At 38.4% G+C, this 26676-nt stretch overlaps 1 protein-coding gene across 8 annotated transcripts in view; it reads right to left on the reverse strand.

Annotated features, from left to right (window-relative positions):
* Window positions 1–25120, reverse strand: part of STK11IP (serine/threonine kinase 11 interacting protein) — a 37204-nt gene extending 12084 nt beyond the window's left edge. For 2 of the 8 annotated variants that reach the window (XM_032217945.1, XM_032217972.1), the window contains exons 1-16: window positions 24677–24950; window positions 24153–24219; window positions 21478–21680; window positions 17784–17858; window positions 17073–17168; window positions 15638–15745; window positions 15103–15174; window positions 10383–10512; window positions 10154–10257; window positions 9659–9748; window positions 8061–8102; window positions 7558–7728; window positions 7060–7141; window positions 6626–6964; window positions 3116–3306; window positions 1548–1658 (exon numbers count right to left, since the gene is read on the reverse strand). In XM_032217945.1, the coding sequence (XP_032073836.1) occupies window positions 1548–1658; window positions 3116–3306; window positions 6626–6964; window positions 7060–7141; window positions 7558–7728; window positions 8061–8102; window positions 9659–9748; window positions 10154–10257; window positions 10383–10512; window positions 15103–15174; window positions 15638–15745; window positions 17073–17168; window positions 17784–17858; window positions 21478–21680; window positions 24153–24219 (1881 nt within the window). In that variant the 5' untranslated portion in view covers window positions 24677–24950. The other 6 variants (XM_032217954.1, XM_032217998.1, XM_032217963.1 and 3 more) reach the window with 6 other exon arrangements.
* Between the last annotated feature and the right edge of the window lie 1556 nt (window positions 25121–26676).

The following is a 26676-nucleotide window of genomic DNA, read 5'->3' on the forward strand; positions in this document are numbered from 1 at the left end:
TCCTGGCCTTCCACAGGCCTCAGCAGTAGGGGTAAAGGTGACAGAAAGCCCAGCACGTGGTATTGCATGGGCCGAGACCGCATGGGTCTCTGAAAGGACCGGAGGAAACTGGGCCCCCCAACCCCCCTCCCCAGGATCAGAAGCTTGGGGCAGGGGACGATCCGGTGACCAGCCTTGATTCCCTGCTGGATGCAGTACTGGGGCTTGTGGATCACGTTGAGGCAGTAATATGGGGGGCTGGCTACCCTCCCCAGCAGCCTTAGTTGCTGCCTTGGCCTTTTCTTTCCGCCTGTGGGCCCTATCCGGAGCTCCGGATGTGTCCGTAGGCCTTTGACTGGGAAACGGCCCTGCTGGGCCTCGAGCTAACCCCCACCTGGGCAGGGGGTTGGGAATCGGTAGAGGGCTCTACAATACCTCCTGAGGTGGATTGGTCAGCCATTCTACAGAAAGAATTGAAAAAACTCAACCGCACTGTATCAGAAGTTTTGTAGCAACTGAACGGGCCGCGTGGCAAGCAGGAGCTGCAAGGACGATCCTCTCACTAAGCTAGCCAAGCCAAAGTGAGGGAAGTGGGAGGACCGATGATGCAGTCTCTCCCTTTGGCTGCGAAAAGACTCACAACGCCCTCTTCCGGCCGCGAAAAGACTCGCAACGCCCTCTTCCGGCTGCTTTAAGCGTGAGCGTGAACGAACGGTCCCAAAATGGCGACCGCAATAAAGGTGTGAAATTTGAATATCGCTGCAGCCGACAACGTCGCTCACAGGCTCTCCGCTCAGCGGATGCCTGCAGCGGAACCCATGCTCTCCACAAGCGAGCGGCGGGCGGCCAATTATCTGGAAAACAGCACTCCACGCAAGGCGAGTCGTTTTCAAGGCAGGCAGCGCGGGTGGAGAAAAGAGCCCAAGGCGTGAACGGCACGGACAGCAAACGGCGGCGAAGCAATCTCGCATCGGCAACAGTGGTACTTGCGCTCTGATTGCAATAGCCCCCGAGGCAATAAATACCTAGCCCAGCGTTGTAAGAGCTCTGGAAGGCCTGGGCAGGCAGCGAACTGCCGCCTCTCCCTTTAACCCTGCAATAACCTTTTTGAATCGGTCCCAGCAACTCGTTGAATCCAAGAATAGGTAGAATTTTGTCAATTAGTCTGGAGAAAATTGGTATACATCTCTTCTGGCTGGACTGAGTTAAAAAACTGACCCATCCAGTCAGAGGAAGCGTGGTCAACATTTACATAACTCAGTCTCTAGGCTAATGGACAAAGTTAACCCATGCTTGGATTCCCAAGCAGCACAGAGGAGAAAAGAGACGCTCATCAGTCATGATACCAGAGGACCAATCTGCAGCACTGTATGCATAAGGTAGGAAGATGGGGAACTAACTATTAAGAGGACACTTTTGTCTTCGTTTCCTGTTGTGGACCTCCCATTTGCCGACTCAGAAGAGTTAGTGGATTGAAGCAATTACACTTCTCTAAAAGTTATTAAGATTCAAACTGCGCCCCTCCCACCCCAGGAAAACTTTCTATTTTAAAGTTTCTTTATATTTACCTTCATACACAATTCAGGATCATCATCCAACACTACATAGCAACGTTTCTGACGCTCCTTGCTGATATAGTCGAAATAGAGGGTAAGAACAGGAAACTCACGCTCCAGGTCCTAGTTTCCAAAAAGAAATAATTTTCCCATCAGAAAAAAATACGGACTCGTTATTTTATAAAAAAAAAATCACTAAGTATCAGTTTATTCCTATGCGCCTGACTATCACCCAATATCTTATCTGTGGATGTTATAAATTAAAAGACTCATGAATTTATACTGTACATTTTGCTTCTATCTCTATTAATAATGAGTAGCAACTTTACCTCCACAAGATGAAAAAAAAATTCACAAAATGATTTTGATTCCCAGTTTTTAACTAGTACTTACATACTGCCTTTCTGTGATTTAAACACAGTTCATTGTGCCTCAAAGATTGTCCACTTTAAGAAACAGACAATGCAGCCACCTTAATACGCAAAGGTATCATTCAAACAACTTACAAGAAACTATCATGGAGACCTCACTGAGATCCTACTACAATGCTGCTTATGCATAGCAATAGCAATGGCAATAGCACTTAGACTTATATATCGCAGTGCTTTACAGCCCTCTCTAAACAGTTTACCGACACAGCATATTGTCCCCAACAATTTGGGTTCTCATTTTACCGACCTTGGAAGGCTGAGTCAACCTTGAGCCAGTGAGAATCAAACTGCTGGCAGTCAGCAGAATTACCCTGCAATACTGCATTCTTACCACTATACTACCATAGATGATGTTAGTTCTGGGCGCACTAAGCTGGACTTGGGCAAAGTAAAAGAATTGAATCATATGCATTCTGATCATATTCATAATTAATATTCAGGCAACAGAGCAGATCTAACCTATTGCAAATCCAAATCCACTCATTTTATGGATGATAAATTGCCAGGGATTAAAAATGTGGCAAGAAGCAACACTAAACAGAAAGTGGGCAGAGCCCAAACCATAAAGGCTTTCTCTACAGTTTCCAAATTTCTATAGCCACATATGCAGAAACTGCCAGATTTAGCTGTGAATTTTCTAGTTTTAGCTTTTAATTTCCTAATTCTAATGCAATCAATGGAAGTGGGGGAACTAAGTTTTTGAAGCTTTCCTTCAAGGAGATAGCTTTCCTTCAAAAAGAAAAATATTTTGTTTCAGCCCTGCAGTGTATAGGTTACAATGCAAGAATGAGAGATAAAACAAGACAGCAAATATAACCCTCAGCTGAGTACCACTGGCTATTCTAGAAAGTGTCTAGGTTCTCAAATCACTTGAAGCCAAAACTTACTAAACAACAAAACTTGATTCATAAAAAGTAAAAGCCGTAAGTCTCAACTTACCAAGCACTATGGCCAGATACACACAACTTGCTGTGCCGAAATCAAACCAAACATAGTACAGTTTAGCTTAGCATGTAAACCCGAACTGCAGGTATCCCCAGAATTAAGAATGCATATACGTAGAGATCCAGTTAACCATTGAACAATGACAAACTAGTCTGCAGGATAGGCTGCTTATTATAAATCGGGCATGGAAACAGCTGAAATCACCTTTCTTTTCCAGTGCATTTTTGATGTCTCTGCTTTCTGAAGACTTTGTAGTTCCAGCCTGTGTAAAACCTTGGCTGCTTTCAGCTCCACTTCCATAACATGTTGGGCAGTGACTCTCAGGAAGATCCAGTCTGGCTCTGGGTTGCCATCACGTTCTATCTGGCTTACTAGCACAGGCTGACAAAGATCCACTGCCGAGATAAATATAATTATTAGTTTCACATGTTTCCTATTCAGTTTTAGCAGATCAGAACGCCTGAAATCCCAGATATTAAAAGACTAACCACAGAAACCACAGGGTTTCAAAAACCATGAAAAACGAGACAGCTTTGATATTTAACAATAATAAAGGATGTAAGCGAAGATACTCTAGTGACAAAAATTCACAATATGATTTTGCTTGGGCTACAATGCTGGGTTTGGGGTATCAACCACCATCTAGTTGGAAATTGCCATGTCAGAAGGAACTAGACTCCCCAAACTAATTTCTAACATATCCTCATTTATATGACTGAACAAAAGAATTCTTTATAAAGAGCAAAGGAGAAATGTAGCTTCATTCATTCTGTAAGAAAAATCTCAAACACAAATAAGGTCAAAGGCACAATCTGAGATCTCCTTTATCAAAAGTAGGATGTAGATTCTATCAAAGTAAAACATTTAACTGGCATTAAGTTTTTCATTTCTCAGTAAATATTATTTGCTTCTGGAATTGCCTTTCCAAGTGCATCAACAGTGTGATTTGTTGAATGTAGATTTTTTGATAAGCTCAACTGATTTGACATCCCATGTTCACTGGCTGTGCAAATTATTTTTAGTTTGTTTGGCATCACTGGAGATGTTGCCAACACAGATGAGGGAAGCAATAAAAGCTCACGTGAAGAACATTCTATTAATAACAGTGGCAGATTCCAGAAATTGAGAGGAACATATTTACACTCCTTTCCTTGTGAAGGAGCAAAGAACAGAAAACCTCCCCTGGTCACCAACTATCTCCATAATAGTTGTCCAGTACTATTTACTTCAATGGGATTGAAACATAGGGTAAATGTGTTTTGCGTCAAATGTTGGATAGTTACAGATTTTTCTCTAGCAATCTCAATATTAAAATTTATATATCTTTATTTCACAAATTAGTTCCTGAATTTTGTATAAAATGACTACGTACACTATTCTGGTAAATTGCTACAAATTCCCAGGCTGAACTGTTTTTACTCTACAAGGTTGCAGGACTACTTTCTCCAGAAGGATGTCTATAATAAGAACAAGGATATTTTTCAATAGAGGGTGGCTCCCATCTCAGTTTCCCTGAAAGAAGGATTTTTTAAAAAAGAATTGGAGAAAGTGCCTACTGTATATGTTTTTATAATTCAGGATGACTACAGACAAAGATGCTAAGAAGCCTGAAAGCATCTGAAGATTAATTTCAGTTGGAGCTGCTTGCCTGCTTAACGTCAAGGCTAAATTTTAATTGCATTACTTAAGTCTCTCTTCTCTTCCCTTCCCTATTCAATGTCTCTTAATCTACCCCATTCAATTTTGCTTCCACTCCCTTTCCTTCCCAGTGAAGCAATTTCTTCTCTTCATTCATCACCAGCAGCAGAATATGTGTTACCTGTATGGTTTTGTGTGGTGTGTACATAAGAGAGAATGGCTGATATATGCAGATAGGAATCAAACAATCTTATTTATAGACAAATGATTCAGCAGCTATTTACTTAATCAATATCTATATGTGCTGCTTCTTTCTGTTGTATATACACCGATACATGCTTTTCAAAATTTCTAGAAGTAACAGTATTATTTCCATTTTGGTTCATGGTTTCCACTTCAAAACTTTTCCTTTCATTTTAAAATAAAAATTATTTAGAAGCAGCCAGTTCTTATGGAACCTAAAATCAAACTTTAATTTCTTTCCCAATAGGGCCCAAATATTTTCTGCTGCTACTAGAAACATCAGTAAATTCCTAGTTAGAATCAAGAAGTTTCTAAGACTTCCATGTTATCAATTAATAATATTCACAGTGAGGCAGTTGAACCAAGACATTTAGTTTCCATTCCAAATTATTATTGGTTAAGGAAAAAAAACCCTATTTATATGCTTTGAAATCAGGAAATCTATAATCACCAGTTTCATATGAAAGCAGAAATGCTAGGCATTTGTTCTTTCTATGAAAATTAGTCAGTGACTGAGGTTTGGGTAAATATTTAAGAGAAATAATATATGCATTGCTTTCAAAATATCTCTTAGCTTAGAAGTCATATTTTGTTTCACCCCATTTACTCTTTCCTATAAACTCAGGATTTTACAATTTATTTAAAAAATCTGAATGGGAATATACTCAGTTAAAATTATTGCTGTGCTCCTTGTTTTATCCTGATTTTTTAACAAACTCTGAAACTTTAGAACCCAGATAATTTTTATCTTCATTAAAGAAACTTTTTACAAAGGCTAAAATAACAATTTAGATCCAAAAACCAAGACAGTGGCTATATGTGAATAATATACAAATAAACTGAAATATCATAGAAATCAATGGCTTGTGTGTTAAGAAATGTTTGAATGTTTCTTATTGTTTAAAAATTTATTTAGTCCAGTAAAAAAAACATTTTCTGACTTATTGGTCTCCTCAGCAGTTGGTTAAAAAAGGATGGCTGTCATCTATGTATGTGGAAAATATAATTAGTTTTGTAGAACATTATTATTATTTATTAAATTTATTGTCTGCCCATATTACCCTCAGGGTAACTCTGGGCATCTTACAATATTACTATATTTGCCTTGGGCATATCCATTAGATATAATCCATAACAATTAATTAATATTCTTTATTAATTAAAGATTAAAGCTACAGGGGACCAGGTAAATTTGGTTCAATTAAATGTATCAGCTCTCAGCCTTTGAGATGACTTTGTACTGTCAGAGGCAAGATCAGAAATATGATTTCCATAGTCTAGATCAGTGGTAGTCAACCTGGTCCCTACTGCCCACTAGTAGGCGTTCCAGCTTTCATGGTGGACGGTAGGGGTTTGCTGTAACTCCGCTTTATAAATTTTATAAAGTAAAGTTACTTCCCTACTTTATAAATCACCATTACTGTGGAACTGGTGGGTGGTTAGAAAATTTTACTACTAACAGAGACACAAAAGTGGGCAGTAGGTATAAAAAGGTTGACTACCCCTGGTCTAGATTCTATTCACTGTTTTGTTTCTAAGTTACATATATTTTGTGATAATAGTTGAAATGAAATTCAGTGGTCGTTTGCAATTGTTATGTGTAACATATGTATTTGTATTGGTTTAAAAATTAAATGTTTTTAAAACATTTATCACATACTCATGAGTATGATACAAACACATACTCGTATGAATATGCATATTCATACTAATATAAGTATGTCGTGTGCAGAGACACGCACATGGGAGTGAGAAAATCCCAATGTGGAAATTTAAATGTCTGAAGAGTCACACTTACCCACAGAAATGGATAGTGGCCCAGGAACTATTTACCTTCCAGTATTTCTTCCTGATCTTTATCTTCTTTGACTATTGATCTATCATTTTCTGCTGTTGCTTTGGGATTTTCCACTGCAATTTCAGAATCAGGCAGGTCCGGGCCTTTTCCTTCTGCAGCATCAGGAAGATTTTGCTCCTGCATGGTGCTCTTCTTCTGCTCTGATGTCCCACCAGAGCTGTCTAGAGAGTCTCCTGTGGGGCTGCTAGAGTGGACGGTAGACTTTGTGGGTCCATCTGCTTCTAGATGTCGCCTATACTTGAGCCAATTTTCCCCAAAACGATCCCGAACGTTGTCCATGCGCTCCATCTCTGCCTGATGTTGCTGAAATATATCTGTGAGAAGATAAACCCAACCACTCCACATTTTGAAAACAGTTTCAGTGCACAGTCTATCTTGCAAGAGAAGTCCATAGTAATTTAAATCTCACCTTCCGAGAGAGGTTGAATTCTGTACTCATGTTCTGTGTCACTGGGCTCAGAAATACTGGCCCTGCGAACTTTAATTCTCCCCTATAACAAAACAAAGTTATAAGTAACAGCTAAAATTGACCCTCTCAAGCTCTTTACTTAAATATTAAGTTATACTAACCTCACCAGATTTATGTCATACCTCTGAAAAGAAAGCTTTTTAGAAAGCATTTGGGATTCCAATCTGCTGTAGGGCTTTCAGCTCAAATAGTCACACTTTTAATGACTGGCTTCGCAACATTTCTACAACTCCCATAATTAAGGATCTTTTCATAATGTTGCATAAGTTATTACATTAATGTTAGGGCTTATTCAAAAAGAGTTGCTCCATTCTTACAATCACTGAACACACCGTACAAAGGCTCCCAGTGGAGAACAAAGGCTTCTTCTATCTTATTCCTCACCACAACCAATCCTGCCAATTCCAAACCCTGAAGTATGTAAAATGGCAGAAGTACCTTCGTTCTCTTCCGAGATGATAGTATAGCAGATGTGCTGTCTTTAGGAGACTGGCTATCACTTTGGTCTGCAGCATAGGAACTTTCCAGGGCATTCCGGTTTATCATGATTCTCTCTGAGCCTGAAGGGCAGAGTGGTTGAGCAATGGCACGATTCAGGTTTGAGTGGTGCTGGGTGAAAAACAAACAAACCACAATAGGCTATAAATGGGTAAGAAGATCTTTTCCAAGGCTTTTTTTATTACTATTATTACTTTAGGGCAAAATGCCATCTTAGCAATTCTGAGGAGCTGCTTTGTATTACCATTAAAGTGAGAATCATCAGGCAAAAGGAAATGAAATAGAGTTTGCTTGAATGGACAAAAATATTATTGGTCTCTGCATATTCTATCATACAGTAATGAAAACAAAGAATGAAGCTACTTCAGATAAAGGAGATTTTGGACCCACATTTTCACTGTAATACAAATCTGGAACATATACAGTTACGTAAGTGTTCCTACCTGTAAACTGGAGACAGACAAGGGTTCTTCATCAAGGAGGAACTGGTATTACAAAAAATTTGTATCAGTAAAATATTTACACGCTCATTTCTTTATTAAAATAAAACCTATCAAACCTACTTTCTACTTAAAGAATGGTTTAAAAATAGGAAATAAGACAGCAAATAAAAATATTTTCCAACACCAATATGTGGAAACTGTATGGTAATCACAAAAAAATAAAACATAGGAACAGAAGTAATGTCTTACATTTCTTCTCCTCTACATAATGCCATATAAATCCTTTTTTTTCCAGGAAGCCCACCAACTCCTGGATATGCAAAGCAGAATTGGTGCTAAATCTGTTTTGAGAAGTTAGTTAACCTCAATTACAGTTCTCAATTAAGGAATATACAAATTAAGCACCAGGGGCAAACTTGTTGTTCTAAACTGGAATATAATATTTTCTTTTCTAGGAGATTGCACTTATATTTTATATTTTTGGTCTTCAAAGACCAAGATATCTACATGTGGCCCTCATTTGACAACCACTCATTCAGTGACCATTCAAAGTTATGACAATAACTTGCAATTATGGTGCTGCAGCATCCCACAGTGCTGTGATCACCATTTGGGACCTCCACTGCCTGCTTCTGATAAGCAAAGTCAATAGGGAAGGCAGCAAGAGGTTGCAAATGGCAATCATGTGACCGTGGGACATTGCAACCGCACGGGATTTACCTAACAACAGCAACTGGGGCTGACAGAACTGCTATTGTAAGTTGGCACAATCATGATGCTGTGCTTCATGACTCTGGTGCTTAATGACAGAGGTCCCAATTCCAATTATCATTGGTAAGGAAGGACTACCTGTAGGGATACAATTTTCAGCCTTTTCTGTCTAATGGAAGATTTGGGGTATGTTACCACAATCACATTGTGCTATCACAATCACATTGATTTTAAGAGCATGATCCTGCGGGACTCTGGGAGCAAACAGGCTTCCAATTCCTGCGGTACTTTATCCTGCTGCAATTTCCCTGTTATCCTGTGTTTTTAGGGGGTGAGGGGTGGGGGCTGGTGCCTTCAAGTCAGTTTTAACTCTTGGCACCTGTCTGGAGAAGTCCCTGCAGTTTTCTTGGTAAGATTCCAGAAGTGCCTTGTCCTGCTCTCCTTCCTAAAGGAGAGTGGTAAGAGAGAGAGAGAGAGAGACTGGTCATCCAGCTGGGTTCATGCCTAAAATGGGACTAGATTTTGCAGTCTCCTGGTTTCGCGCTACACCAAACTGGCTCTCATCCCAGTCCTAATACTTAATACCCACTTAATACTTACATATTTTGCTGTTGACTAATCACTTTAGTCCAATCTTTTAATTATTCATAAAAAGGTGATAACATTTCTGAATAAACACATGCTATGTGTCTGGCTGATACAATTTCATCTTATGGACTTATTAGCTCCTTTACTCCACCATACAGCTATGCTGCTTTACTGTATTAGGAATATATAAACCAATTGCTACCTAAACACAGAACTATTGGCAACTGTTTTAAACAGATGAAGTTACTCTTTCTTCATACTGTAATTCTGGAAACTGACAACACAGGTTGGATACTCACATTGCAAGAAATAGCTCTAGGAGACAAATGCACTAAAGTAGCAAGCCGGTGATTTGGATGAAACCATAAAGGATTTCCTTCCAGATGCAACTTAGAGATGGGGGAAAAAAAAGAACACTTATATTCACTGCCGCAGACATGCCCCTCTGATTCCATTTTTCTGGGATTTAAAAAACAGTGTGTTGCTGTGTCTTTCCCAACATTTCTCAAGGTACCATGCATAAATCTCCTCCTCACCTGGGTTAGGCTAAGAGTTGACCACAGGCCAAGTTTCATGGCAAGATCTGAAGCAGGACACTGGGCCCAACTTTCTCACTACTACAGTACCCTTGCTCACCCCAGAGTTAATTCATCCAATACTGAAATACTATGACCAATCAGTGCTCTGCAATTATTACTGACTAATCATATTTTCCAGATTCTGTACAGTTTTAAACAGCACTCACTCTGAGCCACTGCTACCCCTAATAATACGAAATAACAGTGAATACTCACTCTTCTCAAGTTATGCAACCAAGCCAATGGTGCTAAGGCAGAGTGTTCCAGCAACAAATTATAGGCAATATCTAGGTGCTGAAGATTTGACAGTTGTTCCACACCTGTGAAGAAGCAAGCAGAGTACGTACCATTAGACAGAAGCCAACCTTTTTTCAAACTGTGTTTCAATTCTCCAATCTAGTCCAATATTTTATGAAAGTTTTTAGCCCTTTCACTATATCCTTACCACTAATGTTGGCTAGGTGGTTGTATCGGAGAATTAGGCTCATCAGTTTAGCCCGACTATGTAGCCCAAGTTCAGGCACCTTAGGCAGGAAATTATATGCCACATTTAAATATTCCAGCTCCATTAGCACCTGCAGGGAGAAGATGATAAATTTCAGCATTACTCAGTCATATTCTTCTCCATTCTCTTTTTCAGACTGAAAGTAATTTCTCCTCAGTTCTTTGCAACCGTAACCATATGTCATTCTCTCAACAACAACAATAATTTTCCATTGCCTTCTTGTGCGATTTTTTTCTACTTTCTAGTTTAGCCCACTAGTATTTCCTTCTCAGCATAGCTCTGTTGATATTTCCTGTCCAAATATAAACCCAATATAAACCTTGCATAGCATTGTGAGATCAGTCAAAGGCTACATGCTGCCACTCACCATATTTTTCGGAGTATACGTCGCACCAAGGTTTTGAAGAGGCAAATTAAAAAAAAAGTAGGTAGAGGGATAGAGAGGGAGAGAAAGAAAGAGAAATATAGTAGGTAGGTAGATAAAGGAATAGAGAGAGAAAACGAGAGTGAGAGAGAGAGAGAGAGAGAAATACAGTAGATAGGTAGGGAGAGAGAGTAGGTAGGTAGGTAGGTAGGTAGGTAGGTAGGTAGGTAGGTAGGTAGGAGGTAGGTAGGTAGAGGGATAGAGTGGGAGAGAAAGAAAGATAAATACAGTAGGTAGGTAGGTAGGTAGGTAGGTAGGTAGGTAAAGGGATAGAGAGAGAAATAGAGATAGATACATAAATACAATAGGTAGATAGGGAGAGAGAGAGTAGGTAGGTAGGTAGTGGGATAGAGAGAGAAAGAGAAAGAGAGAAATACAGTAGGTAGGTAGGGAGAGAGAGACTAGGTAGGTAGGTATTTGTTTCCAGGTGTATTTATCCATGTGCTGGAGAAGGAAATCGCTGACAAACCTTAAGACTTTGTTTCTGCTGGAACAGCGCTTGATCAATATATTTCTCATCAGTTAAAGAGCTTTGCAAACCTCTGAAAAATGGCCCGTTTTTCATGAAAACAGGCCCATTAATTTTCAAATAAAAGGTATGAATAGCCATGGGGGGGAGCTTGCAGAGTGCTCCTGGGGGCATGCCTCCCCCAAAGAGCAAAAAACAGCCCGTTTTTTGCAAAAATGGGCCTTTTTTGTCAAATAAATTGCATGCATAGCCTTATGGTGGCTTAGAGTGCTGCTGGGGGCTGGGGGGGCAAAAAATGGCCCATTTTTTGCTCATTTCTGCCCTCCCCAGCCTCCAGAAGCTCTCTGAAAGCCTTCATAAGGGTATGCACGGCCATTTTTGTGAAGGGGGAGGGGCTTCAGGAGGCAAAAATGCTGTATTCGATAAATAAGACGAACCCAGATTTTCAGCCTCTTTTTTTAGGAAAAAAGGTGCATCTTATACTCTGAAAAATACGGTACCTGGCGCCTCATGAAAACACATCAAAAGTATTTCCCATCAGCTAGTTATATCTGATCAAGTGTTCATGAAAGCATAAAAGATTAAAGTCCTTGGCAGAACACTTTTTATCTTAAAATATTTAGATACTCTGCCAATGCTGCATATGACCTATCTCTGTTCTTAGCCAACTAGCACATGACAGCCACATGAGGCCCTTGGAAATAAGGAGGGCAGTAACTACACAGCAAGAAGATGCTGGTGGCCAAGGAGGACTGGCAGTTCTCCCATCCAAGAAGCATTTAGTGCAATTGCTAATTTGTTTCCTCATAGTTTACAATTTCTTTATGAAGATACGGATTTTAAACACAGCAATTTAGTGTTTAGGGCAGACCCACTAAACCTGAAATACATTTGCTGTAACTCTTATCATAGGGAAGATTGTTTTGCATGGACTGCAGTCAACTCCTAAGATTATTTAAATCATCTCCAATCTGGGCTTTCTTCTAAATGTATTGGACCTCCTTTCTCATGCATGTCAGCCATGTTATAGTGTGTGTGTGTGTATGTGTGTTTGTAAGAAGTGATACATAGGACCAGACATGCCTATCAAGAAAAAAATCAGGTAAGTTCATTAGAGGAAGGCAAAGCATTTTAAATACCATCCCCCCTGCAAACTTTTATTTATCTTGTAGTTATTGTTAGTTGTGAAGTTGTATCCGACCCATTGCGAACCCATGGACAATGTTCCTCCAGGCCTTCCTGTCCTCAACCATTCTCTGGAGTCCATTTAAGCTCACGCTTACTGCTTCGGTGACGCCCTCCAGCCACCTCATTCTCTGCCATTCCGTTCTTCTTTTGCCCTCAATCTTTCCCAGCATTAGGCTCCTCTCCAGTTAGTCCTTTCTTCTCATTAGGTGGCCAAAGTATTTGAGTTTCATCTTCACTATTTGGCCTTCTAAAGAGCAGTCAGGGTTGATTTCCTATAGGACTGAGCGGTTTCATTGCCTTGCAGTCCAAGGGACTCATAGGAGTCTTCTCCAGCACCATAGTTCAAAGGCCTCAATTCTTTGGCGCCCAACTTTGGTTCAACTTTCACAGACATACATTGCAACTGGGAAAACCATAGCCTTGACTATAAACACTTTTGTTGGCAGGGTGATGTCTCTGCTTTTTAGTATGCTGTCTACATTTGCCCTAGCTTTCCTCCCCAGGAGCAAGTATCTTTTAATTTCTTGGCTTATCTATTTATCTAGTTATATACTTGCAACAGCAAGTTAGGAAAAGTATATCCATCCTGTCCCTTAGGCCTAGAGATCTCTCGTGTACTTCACCAAAGATTTCAAAGCACTAAACCAACTGGGAATACAGATCAAAAGTAGCTTTCACCCAGAAACAGTATGTAAAAGGTGGCAATCACATGACCCTGGGATGCTATAGGTATCATAAATACATGCCAGTTGCCAAGGACCCAAATTCTGATCATGTGACCGCAAGGATGCTGCAATGGTCAAAAGAACCATTTGTAAGTCACTTTTTTCAGCCTCACTGTAACTTCAAACAGTCGCTAAACAAATAGTTGTAAGTCAAGGACTACCTATTGAATGATGTGTCATTAGTGCACTCATAACAACCAACTGTTTTCATTCTCTAGAAATCCAAGTATGACAATCCCCACTTCATGTTGACTTTAATCAAAATATTCAAACAAGGAATTCAGAAATAGTCTTGATTCAAAGTTTCCTACAACAGATAAGTTATTAACCATGCCAGTCTACTTATTTTTTTCCAGGGCATCTGACTTGCTAATCACTGTTGGAACACTCTGTTGGTCAAGATGCAGCTGTGGCCTTATTTATCAAGACTTATGGACTATTCCTGTCTCCAAATACTAAGAGCAACATATCTAATTCTGTCAACTGGATTCTATAACCACTTACAAATTCAATTACTAGCATTCCTCTTCCTCCAGTATCTGTATAGTTCTATATTCAACTGAGATTTAAAGTCTTGGTATAATACTACTTTGGAATGGTAGCCTTAATTTTTCCAAAATTTTCCTAAATAATTTATTTTTGAACTTTATATTGTTTCTCCACTTTCTTGCTATAAATAATTAAAAACATTACTTAATGTATTACTTGAGCTTAAATATTGGCAGTAATATACTAAATGTAATACTTGAGCTTAAAATATTGGAAGTCATAGTGTAATTGCCCACCTTCACTAGAAAGGTGTAAAGAGGTTATAGCAAAATCCATAAACATCTATATTACTTGATTATTAGCATTCAGGAGTCAAGATAATAAATTTAACATTATGTGCATAAACATGACCTAGTGCAAAAAAAATCCCAAGACATAAAATTATTCGTCCGTAAGTCACAAAGGGTACTAATAATATTATGGAGTGTCACAACAAGAAAGCCAATTGTTCCTTGAAATTTGTCTCTAGTATTAAACTAAATTTGAATTTATTATAGGCCCCCACTCTTATGGGTAGGATGAATACTTAACCACTAGTAAATTACCATTATGGAAAAATTAAAAGCGTATTGTGGCATAAAAATTTCAAGATTTTATTTATTTATCAATATATTTTAAATGTTATAAACTTGAAATTAAAACTACCAAAGTGCCTTTTTGTAAGAAAATGAAAAATAATTACATACATTACTAGGATTGAATATCTATAATTCAGTGGTGGGTTTCAATTTCTTTTATTACCAGTTTGCTCATGAGCGCGCATAACACTTCTGCACATGCACAGAAGTGTCCAAGCAGGTGGGCGGGTCCTCCCACCGCCACCACTACCTGTTCGCCCTGGTCAAACCAGCAGAAACCTACCTCTACTATAATTAAGTAAAAAAAAAGTAATAAAAATATTTAAAATAGCCTCTCACCCCAAAAATAAAAATAAACATTTTTAACTTTAAAAGATAAAATAGAAAGAAGCAAATCGAAAAGGGCAATGTTGTAACAGTCTATTTTCAGGATGCTAGAAGAACTCTATCTTTGGTATATATTTTACCTATTCAGAACTGTTATAACAAGGAAAATATAAGGAACTTCAAGAACTTTATAGAGCAGAAACACAGAAAATGGAGCATTAAGTGGAAATAAAATGTCACTAAACATTTCAAGGAAATGTGATGCTTTCTCTGATAACAGGTTTTTTTGCTTAAATGATGAAAAATACCATTTACTGTTAGCAGACTGTTGTCATTGGAGCTGTTAATTGGCATAGTTAACTTCAGAAAGGTAGCACTGAGCTCACTGCCAGATACTTACAGTCAGGTAGTGCTGGCAGTCCTGGATGAGATTATGACTAAGATCCAAAGCCTTCAGGACATTTAATAATTGCTTAATAGAGAGAAGAAAGAGAAAGAGTTTAATGATTACAAATAAACCAAATCCAAAGAACAAGTATCTAACACTGAAGATGGTAAATTACAGTACAATCATTCAAAAATCCCTCCTATTCCATTTTCTGAGAAATATAGTCAATAGATAAAAAGACTATGGTATTAGACTACCATCAGATTGTGTGCTTATTTCTAGCAATTACCCTCTGTGCAATATTCCATTTTAAAAAGGATGCGATTTCACCAATTACTACACCTTACTTGCACAACAGTTAATCTAAAAACAATGAGACCATGGATTCTAGTCCTAATTTAGGCATGAAAAAACTGGCTAGGTGACTTTGGGCCAGTCTCTCTTTCTCAGCCCAACTCAGTCACTCAGGTTGTTGTGAGGAAAATAGGAGAAGGAAGGAGTATTATATGTTTGCTGCCTTCAGCTGTATAGGTGAAAAACCTCATACCAGTGAATCATCCAAGGTTGCAATAGAATTGTAGCTGAAGTTGGCTGTATGTAATTCCAGCCAAGGAAGTGCAGAACTAAGATCTCCACCACATGCAGAAAGGATCTCCTGTAAATAAAGAAAATGGATAACATGATGATAAAATTAGGGTGGCCACCTCAGCAACCTGCTTTTAAGTTTTTGCTTCAAGACTGAAAGACATTTCACACTAGGAAGCACTTTCAATATTCACGGGGAAAAATATTGTGGTGGTTGAACATACTAGGTATAATGGACTCCTTACTGTCCATTAGCTCAGACATTCATAAAGAGGGGGGATTGCGAGAAAAAAGATTCATGATTGAACAGGCGTAGGAAACTATACTTTTTATATTATATTGTTATATTATTAACATAAAGCCTTTTTTCCAATCCCAGCAACTACACTACTGAAGTTTGATGGCAAACTGCCAAGAAATCAAACTGCAATTTGCAATGAGATTTTCGACAGAAAAGGCACTTTAATTCTTCAACATATCAGAATTCATACATTCCATAACAGTATCTTCATATTATACAATGTATCTTCATGTTATATAGCTCTCAACAACTGTCACAACTTTGTTTTTACAAAAAGTGATCATAAATCACATTCTTGTAAAATAGCAATATACCATCTACAGAGTATGTAATTATATTTATTATTAAACTATACATGATATTGTCTATGGAGATTCTCAGTCATCCAGGTCATGGTTGTCTCAAAGATGCCTTTTCAGGAGGCAACTGGACTTTCTGGTTTTTCTTTGAAGATGTTTCGCTTCTCATCCAAGCACTTACTCTGAGCCACTGCTACCCCTAATACTACGGAATAACGGTAAATACTCAATCTTCTCAAGTTATGCAACCAAGCCAATGGTGCTAAGGCAGAGTTTTCCAGCAACTCTGGAAACTTCTTCAGATCCCCACCATCCAGTCAGATCTGAAAAAGCTTGGATGAGAAGCAAAACGTCTTCAAAGAAAAACCAGAAAATCCAGTTGCCTCTTGAAAAAAGCACCTTTGAGATGTACATGATATTCATTATAATTTATTGCCTTTCCCAAAAAGTATTTAAAAACCAGAATAGGACCAGATCAGATATAGGAATATACAATTTGTAGAGAAAGTTCACTGAGAGAGGAGGAAACGACAGAGACTTAAGACCATTTTTTCCTTACTAAGAACTGTTTCTTGTGAGTTTAAAAGAAGCAATATTATTAAGGCCAAAAAAAAAAACCCCAATCTCCCTCCCCTTTCATCTATGTGAACTTCCGCTTCAAATCATAGTGTTCCATAAAACTCATCAGGAAAATATTAAAGCAGGTGCCTTATGACACTGTGCAAAATGCATATTTTTTGCCAACCATTATTTTCCTGATGGTAGAAAAAAGTCCAATATGAAATATCACCACTCACTTCTAGAGAATTCACACATCTGGAACAGGTCAAAGCCTCTAACTGGGAATAAACAAACCTCAGGCCCTGAAGACAGTGCAGAGGAACACATCTCAACTAAAGGGAACAAAAAGAGAAGAGTGAATATAAACAAAAATATCAATTGCAGGTTCAATAATCTTGTCCTGTATGCATATATATACATGGGGATATGTATTCTAGACAGAGTAAAGAAATGGTTTCTCTCCAGATGTTGCTGAACAACTGCCAGCATCCCACATCCATGTCCCTGCTAGTTATCAATTCTTAAAAGCTGTTCTGCAGCACGTTATATCGAGTTTCAGCTTTGTCTGCCTCTGGAACAGTAGAATCCTATTTATTTCATATGTATTTTTCCTTAACTCAAACAATTCCACCTTGCAAAAATAGAGCTACAGTATGATTATACAATTTTGTGAGCTTTTTCGAGTCCTATCTTTCATGCTATTATGTAATTGTTATATCAAATTTAGAAAGACTCTTTTTAGATCATGCAGCACACTAAAATTCGTTTCCATATTTTGAAGAAAAAAAATTCAAATATTCTGGGGGGAAAAGACTTAAGTATGAAATATCCCACTATCCAGCTATCGATATATGCTTCGGAGAAGTACTGCTTTACTTCCAGAGATAATACCAAACCAAAACTTACTCCATACTTAAAAGGACTCTGTAGTAGTACTTGAAACTCACCTCTAAACGTCGCAATGATTTAAAGGGAGAAATCTTCACAGGAGCTGGTACAGAACATTCAGGAACAAATATGAGCTGAAAGAAACATAAAAAGTGACACCAACTATTAGCAAAGGTATCTAATATTGCAAGCTCATCTTATCCCCAAATAATATGCAGTTCTGTTGCACCCCAAGTATATAGTCGCTAGAGTTCCAGTGTTCTAATCTAGCTATATCTTGCATGCTGACTAATAAAGAGAGTACTAAAGCATACACTTCCATTGGGGGTTGCCTTTGCATGATAATTCTATCTAAGAATCTCACAGAAGCAACAGTAGCTGATGTGGGAATCTGGGAAAATGGGGTTCATTTTCCCCATTTTGTTTTCTGGTTTTCCTCACTAAACCAAATTCAGGAAGATAAAGCTCAAAGAAAAAATGAATAGAAATGGAATGGCTGTAGATTTCTTTCATGATTTATTCATTACTCTTAGATTTCCAATAATACATTTAAAGCAGTCTTTTATGTAATATTAAACTACTTTATCATGCTATTCCTTAATGCTTTTTTTCATAAACTCCTAACCCATAATTCCTCAGAATAATTTTTACAATTACTCTTGCATAGGCCAAAAAATATACCTAAATTCTACATTCTGTTATGTGAAAGCCAAATCTAACAACTACTGTAGATAGCAGGCATAAGATACAACCTAGAAGGCCCTCAAACTCACTTTACAGGCAAAACAATTGCTATGACAAAGCAAGCTCAGTGAAGAACAAAATGGAGCAAAGATTAATGTTTAAATAGAGATTTCAATGGCAATCTTCTCATGATAAAGTTATCATGAAGATATAAAGGCTGACTATACGCTGATCATTTAGCTAAAAATATTCCAGAGAATAGAAACTTGAAAAGGGGGCAGAGGCATGCAACAGATGCCATTATCATCACATCAAATAGTATATAGTAATAAATAGACATGAGGGCTTTAGATAATCATCACAGTATCTATTCCATGACAGGAGGGTGAGATACCACGTTCCCTTCTGCTTTGTTAAAGAGGTTTCATTTTTTAAATAAGTGAACTCTCTATAACAATTCAAGCACACCTTTACTCAAGTGTCCACTATGCAAGCTTTGTATGTTCTCATACAGACCATATGTTGTAATGAATAGTTTCAAGACTTTATCTCATTTCTCATTTAAAGGTTAAAACTTGAATTTAGTTTCTTTAAATAGTAATACAGCTTTTCAATTAATTTCGTAATACACTAAATTACAGAGTGCCACAGCATAACTATCTCAAAATAGGAAGCATAGTTCAATCCATTCCTGTATATAATCCCCATTCTTGCTAAATGTTTCAGGACTATCAAAGCCTGAATTTACAAAAAGATTACAAATCTTTTCCCTACTAGTAAAAAAAAAAAATGGGATGGTTTTATACACTTCCCTATGCAGCATCTCCAACCTTGAAAAACCCAAGACCAAGAGATACAATTAACATGTCAAAGAAAAGCTCAACTTCAGAATAATATAGTCTCTATTTTTATTCAGATCTCAAAAATAACATCTATAACTTTTTGTAATTTTTTTTAAAAAATCCTCTTTCACACAAGTTATTCCTGGTAAAGTTAAAAAATATCAGGAGTCACATACAAGTCTGGTATTTAATGAAGAGTAATTCCCCACCCCTCCAAAGACTTGTCATTTTCCCATGCTGAAAACAATTGCAGAAAGAAGAAAGACACTTTCCAGATTATACTACTAAAATATATCTGCAACTTCAGTAAATACATACACTCTTCAGTTTAAATCTTCTGGGAAGACAGCTGAGTTCTACAGAGCAGAATTGTAATACTGTACTACTGTTCAAAACCTCCAACTTAAATCAGATAACTCATATTCATCTAGCCTTCTTAAACACCATTAGATGTCTCTTCAGTTATCGTGAGGCTAAATTGCTAAACATTCACGCATATCAATTCCAGCATATCCCATATCCCCAATCTGCTTTTTGTCTGCTTGAACAGATGGCATGGATATACATTTGCAGCCAAGAGGAAGCTAGTTCCTTTGCCAATCGTTCACCACCTCCTCAGACTTATGCCAAGTAGACCTGGCAGAAACTGCTGTTGCCCACACAATAGTTTCTAGACAACAGAATAGAGAACACTCTAGACATATTGTAATTTCATCAGGAACATCATCAACTTCCATATTTTTTGTGAAATAATCCAACTTAAAGCAATTTCATTATTTTCTTATCAGAGTTATATTGAGCACTATAAAATTAGTTTAATTAAGCACCACATACAATGGAGGACATTCTACGTTTATGCTGTTATGAAACAAAAATGCAGAACTATACATTCAGGAAACTAATATAACTACATACTACAGAAATACATTTAATTTTTTTAAAAAATGCAGAAAAATAAAAAAGGGGAAGAGAGAAAGAAAAATAGAAAAATAAACCTTACCCATCATCCTCAGCAAATATAATCTACATTAACAACTTATCACTATCTCTTAAAATGTAGTCAAACCCTTCCTCGTTCCATACCTTACCCCATTCTCTATAAGCCCATCTCTAAAACCTCGTATTTCCATTTTAATCAGCAAAAGCCCAGTAAGAGTTACCAGAAATAACAACATAAATATTACAAATTATATCTATTGCAACCAATTTAAATCATTCCTTTCCATTTAAACAAATTCTTCCCCATTTCCACTTTCCAAATAATCAAAGTCCAATCCTAGTTAAAAAAAACAATTAATCATTACCAGAAATAACCATCACCATCCAGTCCTAATTTTTTTTTAAAAATCAGTTAAAATAACAACCTATTATTTTCATCTTGATCAGACAAAGTATATATCCTTTCTTTCTCACCACAATCTTTAAAAGTCCAGAAAGTTCTAACATCCACCTTCTCAAAGTTTCTACATCTCTTTTCTCAAAATTCTTGTCATCATCTTTGCCAAGCCCCCTTTATCATTCCAATGTGGCAACTCCAGCAATCTTTTAAAAATGCTCCTTAAAAAAGATTGTATGCAAAATGGTTCTCTGTAGACCTCACAAAGCTAAGGCCAGACTAGATGGACTAATAACCAAATTCACATTAGGAGCATTTCATAGGTTAATAATTAATTTCTCCCAACTTTGAATATTCAAGACTAAAGAACAGCCATAAAGAGCTTTATACTATCTAATCCAATTTACTCCTTAGCAACTTGCATTAGGGTTCCTTCCCTTTTTCCACACATTTTTATTTAGATTTGCAATTTGTGATGCTTCTCAATGCTGAAAGAGGTTATGGAGACTTTAAATTTCAAAGTATTTGAAACAAATTGTTTTATGTGAAAGCAAAATTACCTTTTGAAGACTTTAACAGCATGGATACACATTTCTGAGTTGAGAAACTTGTTGAAAACAATTTGATGGCACATAATTCGTCAATCTAATATGTTGCTGAACTCTAACTTTCAGTGCACCTCAGCATTGGCTACGCAGGCAGGGGGAGGTTGAAAATTGCTGTTCAGTGATATCTAAAGACCTCATATTCTCTGTTATATCATAATTATATAGCAGAGTAGTAACATTCAGTTATATCAGAACAATCCAAATATCCAAATCCAAATGCAAGATATAAGCTATTTCCCAAAGCAGGCATCTAATACACAGAATTTCACATTTCAGGACACACCTTCAGTGAGAGAGTTTTTTGCAAGACATCAAAGAGAAACTGGGCTTGAAGAATAGCAGATGTTTCAGCAGGGTGTGATGAGAGTGCAATGAAGCCATGATTCTGATTTCGTGGCAGTAGGTACTGCTCAAAGATCTGATTGAGAATTTGAAGCGTGGAAGTGAACAAGGTCAAGGTGCTAGTACCATCCAGAATCAAGTCCCCTGATGAAAAACAAACAAACATTAAGAGATCAATGTATATTTACTGCACAGAATAACTGCATGAGGGAAAGGTCAATAATATATAGGTGGTCCTTGACTTACAACAGTTTATTCGGCGACCGTTCAAAGTACAACAGCACTGCAACAAGTGACTTACGACCATTTTTCACACTTATGACCATTGCAGGATCCCCATGGTTACGATTCACACTTTGATGGTTGACAACTAGTTTATATTTATGACAGTTGCAGTGTCCCAGGGTCATGTGATTATCTTTTGCAATCTTCCAACAAGCAAAATCAATGGAGAAGCCGGACTCACTTAACAAATGTAATAAGAACGACAGCGATTCACTTAACAACCATGAAGTTGTGAAATGGAGCAAAACTCACTAAACAAATTTTTCACTTAGTAACATAAATACTGGGCTCAACTGTGATTGTAAGTCGAGGATTACCTGTAATGTTAAAGTATTATGATTGCCACCCTTAATGTAAGGGATGAAGCTAGCAAGGGAACAACTAGTGGTTATCGAGCCAGACAGAATAATTATGTAATCACATGGACTTTTAATGTAAGGAAGTTTCTGGATACTGAGTTGTGTCTGGACTGTAAAGTACGTTTTACTGCAATATCTGGCCTGAAGTCTTACATTTAAAGGTATGGGATGCAAGCTATTGAGTCTTACTCTACACACTCCACAGATTGATATATAAAGTATATTCCACTCTCCTGAACTACAACCGCCTTTTATATTTAAAGCACTAGATTCACTATAATAATATGAGGACTTTTCCCAGATTGCATAATATAAGCTAATCATAAAAAGTAGTTGGGCAATTTGTGTTTCATTTTGTTGCCCAAACACCAAACAGAACCTTCCTCAATGAAGAATGAACAAAAGCGAAAACTATACTGTATCTCTGGAGAAACTTATTTAACAGAATACAGGTAGTCCTCGACTTACAACTATTTGCTTAATGATGGTCTGGAGTTACAACAGCCTCCAAAAGGGAGCTTTACAGCGAAATGTTGAACCACCATTCCTGTGATCACATGATCACATTCTGGGTGCTTGGCAACCTGTGCAAATTTACAATCCGTTACCAAGCAGCCCACAATCATGGATTTGTCATTTGCAATCTTCTCTGTTAGCTTCCACAGAAGGTCAATGGAGAAGTCAGCAGGGAAGGTTACAAGCTGCTGCTGCTTGCCAACAAGACTTCCTCTTATATCTGAGGGCTGAAAGAGATGCCTACCAGGGGAGCAGAACTCTTTCAGCATGGTGCAGAAATAGAGCACAAATCCTGAAGATTTGAGATCACCTCCTGCATCCTGCCAGAGGAGTTTCCTCCTCTCCGTGAAGGAGAGCTGAACTCCTTCAGTTAGATGCAGAAATGGAATGCAAATCCTCAAGATCTGAGCTCTGTTCCTGCACCCTGTTGGGGGATTCTCCCAGCTGTGCACAGAAGGGGAGTGAACTCTTTCAGCCAGCTGCTAAAGACAAGAGGAAACCAAAATCAAAGCAGAAAGTAGAGAAACAGTGTGGAAGTAAAGAGCAGAGTGTGGGCTGCCCCAAAACACCCAGCATATGCCATGCACAATGGTTCTTCACATGGACTGAAAATCCTAATCGGATTTTGGCAGGATGGATTTTCATCTTCTAAGCAAAGAGGCAGTACAGTAAAGAAAGTAGTACAGAATGTTTCAGCAGGATGGGACAGGCTGCCCACAAGTGTGTCTCCATTCAGGGACTGAAAATCCTGCTTGGATTTCATCAGACAGAATTTTCAAGTCCTGAGCAGATCCTTTCAGATCTTTCCCACCACCCAGAAGACACCTTATGTTCCTTATGTGAATCTCTATCCACCTAACAACCTACAAGTTTACTTGATGACCATAACCAGGAATGCCACACTTGCAGTCATTAAACAAAGCAGTCACATCTCGCTTAATGACTGCTTTGCTCAGTGACCAGATTGTGATTGTAAGTCAAGGACAACCTTATACATGGGTAAAGCCTGGTCCTAATATTATCTTCCTTTAACCTAATATATGTATTATTTTATAGATAGATAGGTAGGTAGGTAGGTAGGTAGGCAGGAAGGCAGGCAGGCAGGCAGGCAGGCAGGCACGCAGGCAGGCAGGCAGGCAGGCAGGCAGGCAGGCAGGCAGGCAGGCAGGCAGATAGTTTGGATTATCTTTGATATCTATTACAATTATGGACTGTGAGAAAGTACTCATAGAGTTTTGATAAATATACTAGCTATGGAAATTCAATTAAATTTTTTCTCCTATTTAAAACTCTGCTGCGCCTGAACTCGGAGCTTCAACATTCAACCAGTATTATTAGTTTGAGCAATCATTGCATAGACCCAAGGATAGCCATATTTATTTCCATTCCAAAGTAGAGCTTAAGTCCACTTTCCAAATATCTCAAAGAAAAGTTCTCCACATCATTAGAACCTCACCGGAATCCTGCAGCAACTGTGCTAGACTTTGAAGCATTATTTTTTTGGGCGGAGCAGGGGGTGCCATCTGCAAAGACAGGGGGGAGAGGGGAAGAAATAATGATAATTTCTTGAGAACCAGAAAGTTCAAGCCACATTTAGTTATCTCAACCCATGCTAATTCAAAATAAGGACTTTAACCCACACAAGCATGTAAGCAGAGACTGATGAACCACAATCCCCTACCTGAGAGCCTCAACCGACAATAAAGAAGTGATTGAAGCAAACCCCTCTGTTCAAATACTTTGTTTGAAGCTTAAACCAACCCAGGCAGGCTCAAAGGCCAATCCAGGCATTTCCTAGACCAAATGTTGCAATACTCACATGCAGGCGCGTGACAGCGACCATAATTATCCACCCTCCCCCTCTTAATTTAAGCAAGGGGCAGTAGTCTTCTTCCACTTGACCCCTCTAACAACCCTCAGCCACAAAAGGCCAGGGGAAAATTCTTCTTCTTCTTCTATTTCTTTTGCTGTTTTACCTACCCTAGACAGGCCGCAGAGTACTGTGGAGTTCAGAAATTACCAGGTTCCCTCCCGTTCCATGACAGGAAAGGGAAGCTTGGCGCAGGAAAGACAAAGCAACCAGCACACGATATAGGCAACGCCAACCGGCCCGGAGGTAACCATGGTAACGCTCGCGTAGCCTCTCCACCACCTGGAGGGAGGGGAAAAAAACCTTTAAAACTCGCCTTTGGAAACCGAAGCAACCCCACCGTCCCTAGAAAATAAGGTAGAGTCCTTCCTGGCTTCCGCACTACCATAGAGCACGTACAAAATTGTAGAGAGTATCCTCCGAGTTCCGCCAAACGGAGAGAGTCGGTCCCGCCTCTGTTCTTGTAAATTCGCCTTCATAGCTGCCCTGTGCCCTTCGACTTAGTCCGTGGTAACGGCGACCTCGGGTGTTTCCCGCTTACTTTCCCAATCCACTTTGTGAGTTTTCTCAAAGCCGTCAGACTCCCCGCCCGATCCCACCCCTTCTACCCGAGGAATACCCAAAGCTCCTAATATTTCCAGGACAGAATCCGCCCTTAGGAATGCCTCCTAATACGCACGGGGCATCTGAATAGCAAGCAATATTCCGCTTTTCTGAAACCAACATAGTTTCTGGGTGTCTGTATACTTAAGCCTGGAACTGATTTTCACGGTTTAGCCCCCAAATACGTGGCGTAATATATTTAGGCATGTGTAGAGAATCTGGGAAGAACCAGTAAAAATGAATACAGGCAGTCCCCTCGAGTTACAACTACAATTGAGCCCAAAATTTATGTTGCTAAGTGAAACATTTGTTGAATGAGTTTGCCCCCATTTTATGCCTTTTTTTGCCACCCTTATTACCTGAATCATCCTAACTTGTTTAAGTTAGTAAAATGGTTGTTAAATGGATCTGGCTTCCTCACTGACTTTGTCAGAAGGTCGTAAAAGATGATCACTTGAGCCCGGGACACAGCAGCCGTCATAAATATGAGTTCAGTTACCAATCATCTGAATTTTGATCATGTGATCATACGGATGCTGCAATGATCTTAAGTGTGAAAAATAGTCATGTCACCTTTTTCAGTGCTGTTATAGCTTTGAACCGTCACTAAATGAACTGTTTTCAGTTGAAGACTACCTGTATATATAGCTCAGGTTGAACTGTGGAATCCTTGCAGTGCTTGCAAACAAACAACCAAATTCAGAGAGCACTATGGGCTGTATAACATTGGAAAAGGATTTTCAGGGCTTTCCAGGACAGTAAGTAGGGACTCTTGCATTTCAGATAGCTTGCTATGCTGCATAAATCCAACTATAAAATAGCTGCAGCAAAGTCTCAGGATTCTTTTTTTGAAAAAGCTGATTTATAATAGCCAGTCAAAACTATATTATAATTTATGTTATAAAAAGTATCACTTTTATTTAAATTTTTTGTAAACCACAATACCATAACTTTAATATTTACAACCATATTCATCTGTTCCTGTGTACTTCCCATTTTAATTTTGCTATTGTCTTCTGGATGTACACTATATGTCTGGGTAACCTGCAACTTTTTAGATGATGCAAAACTACAGTTGTCCTTCATAAACCTCCAACATACTGCTCCTCAACATGTAGAGAGGGCCACTGCTGCCTTTGCACCATTTGAAAATAGTTGGTATTTAAACAGTTGGGGTGTTCAATTGCTTACTTAGAAATTGCTTGCTACATATATCAATAGAGTATGAAAACAATTGTGTATATTTATTACTCCACCAGAATTTGTAATTATAGCCACTAAATCTATCCACAGTCCATATTATCTAAATTATAAATCACAACAAGCAGAGAATGGTAAGAGCAGGAGTCCCGTATAAGTGGAGTCCCATATAACATAAAGCATTTAGTAAGCTTTAGGAAAAGGGATAAAAATGGGAAGAAGAAATAAACCCATTAACTCATGGAAAATGGATAATTTCTTGGTCCCTCAAGCATTTGGACGCTTCCTCGTGTGATTCTGCACTAAT

This window comes from Thamnophis elegans, chromosome 1, assembly GCF_009769535.1.
Source record: "Thamnophis elegans isolate rThaEle1 chromosome 1, rThaEle1.pri, whole genome shotgun sequence".
Lineage (NCBI taxonomy): Eukaryota > Metazoa > Chordata > Lepidosauria > Squamata > Colubridae > Thamnophis > Thamnophis elegans.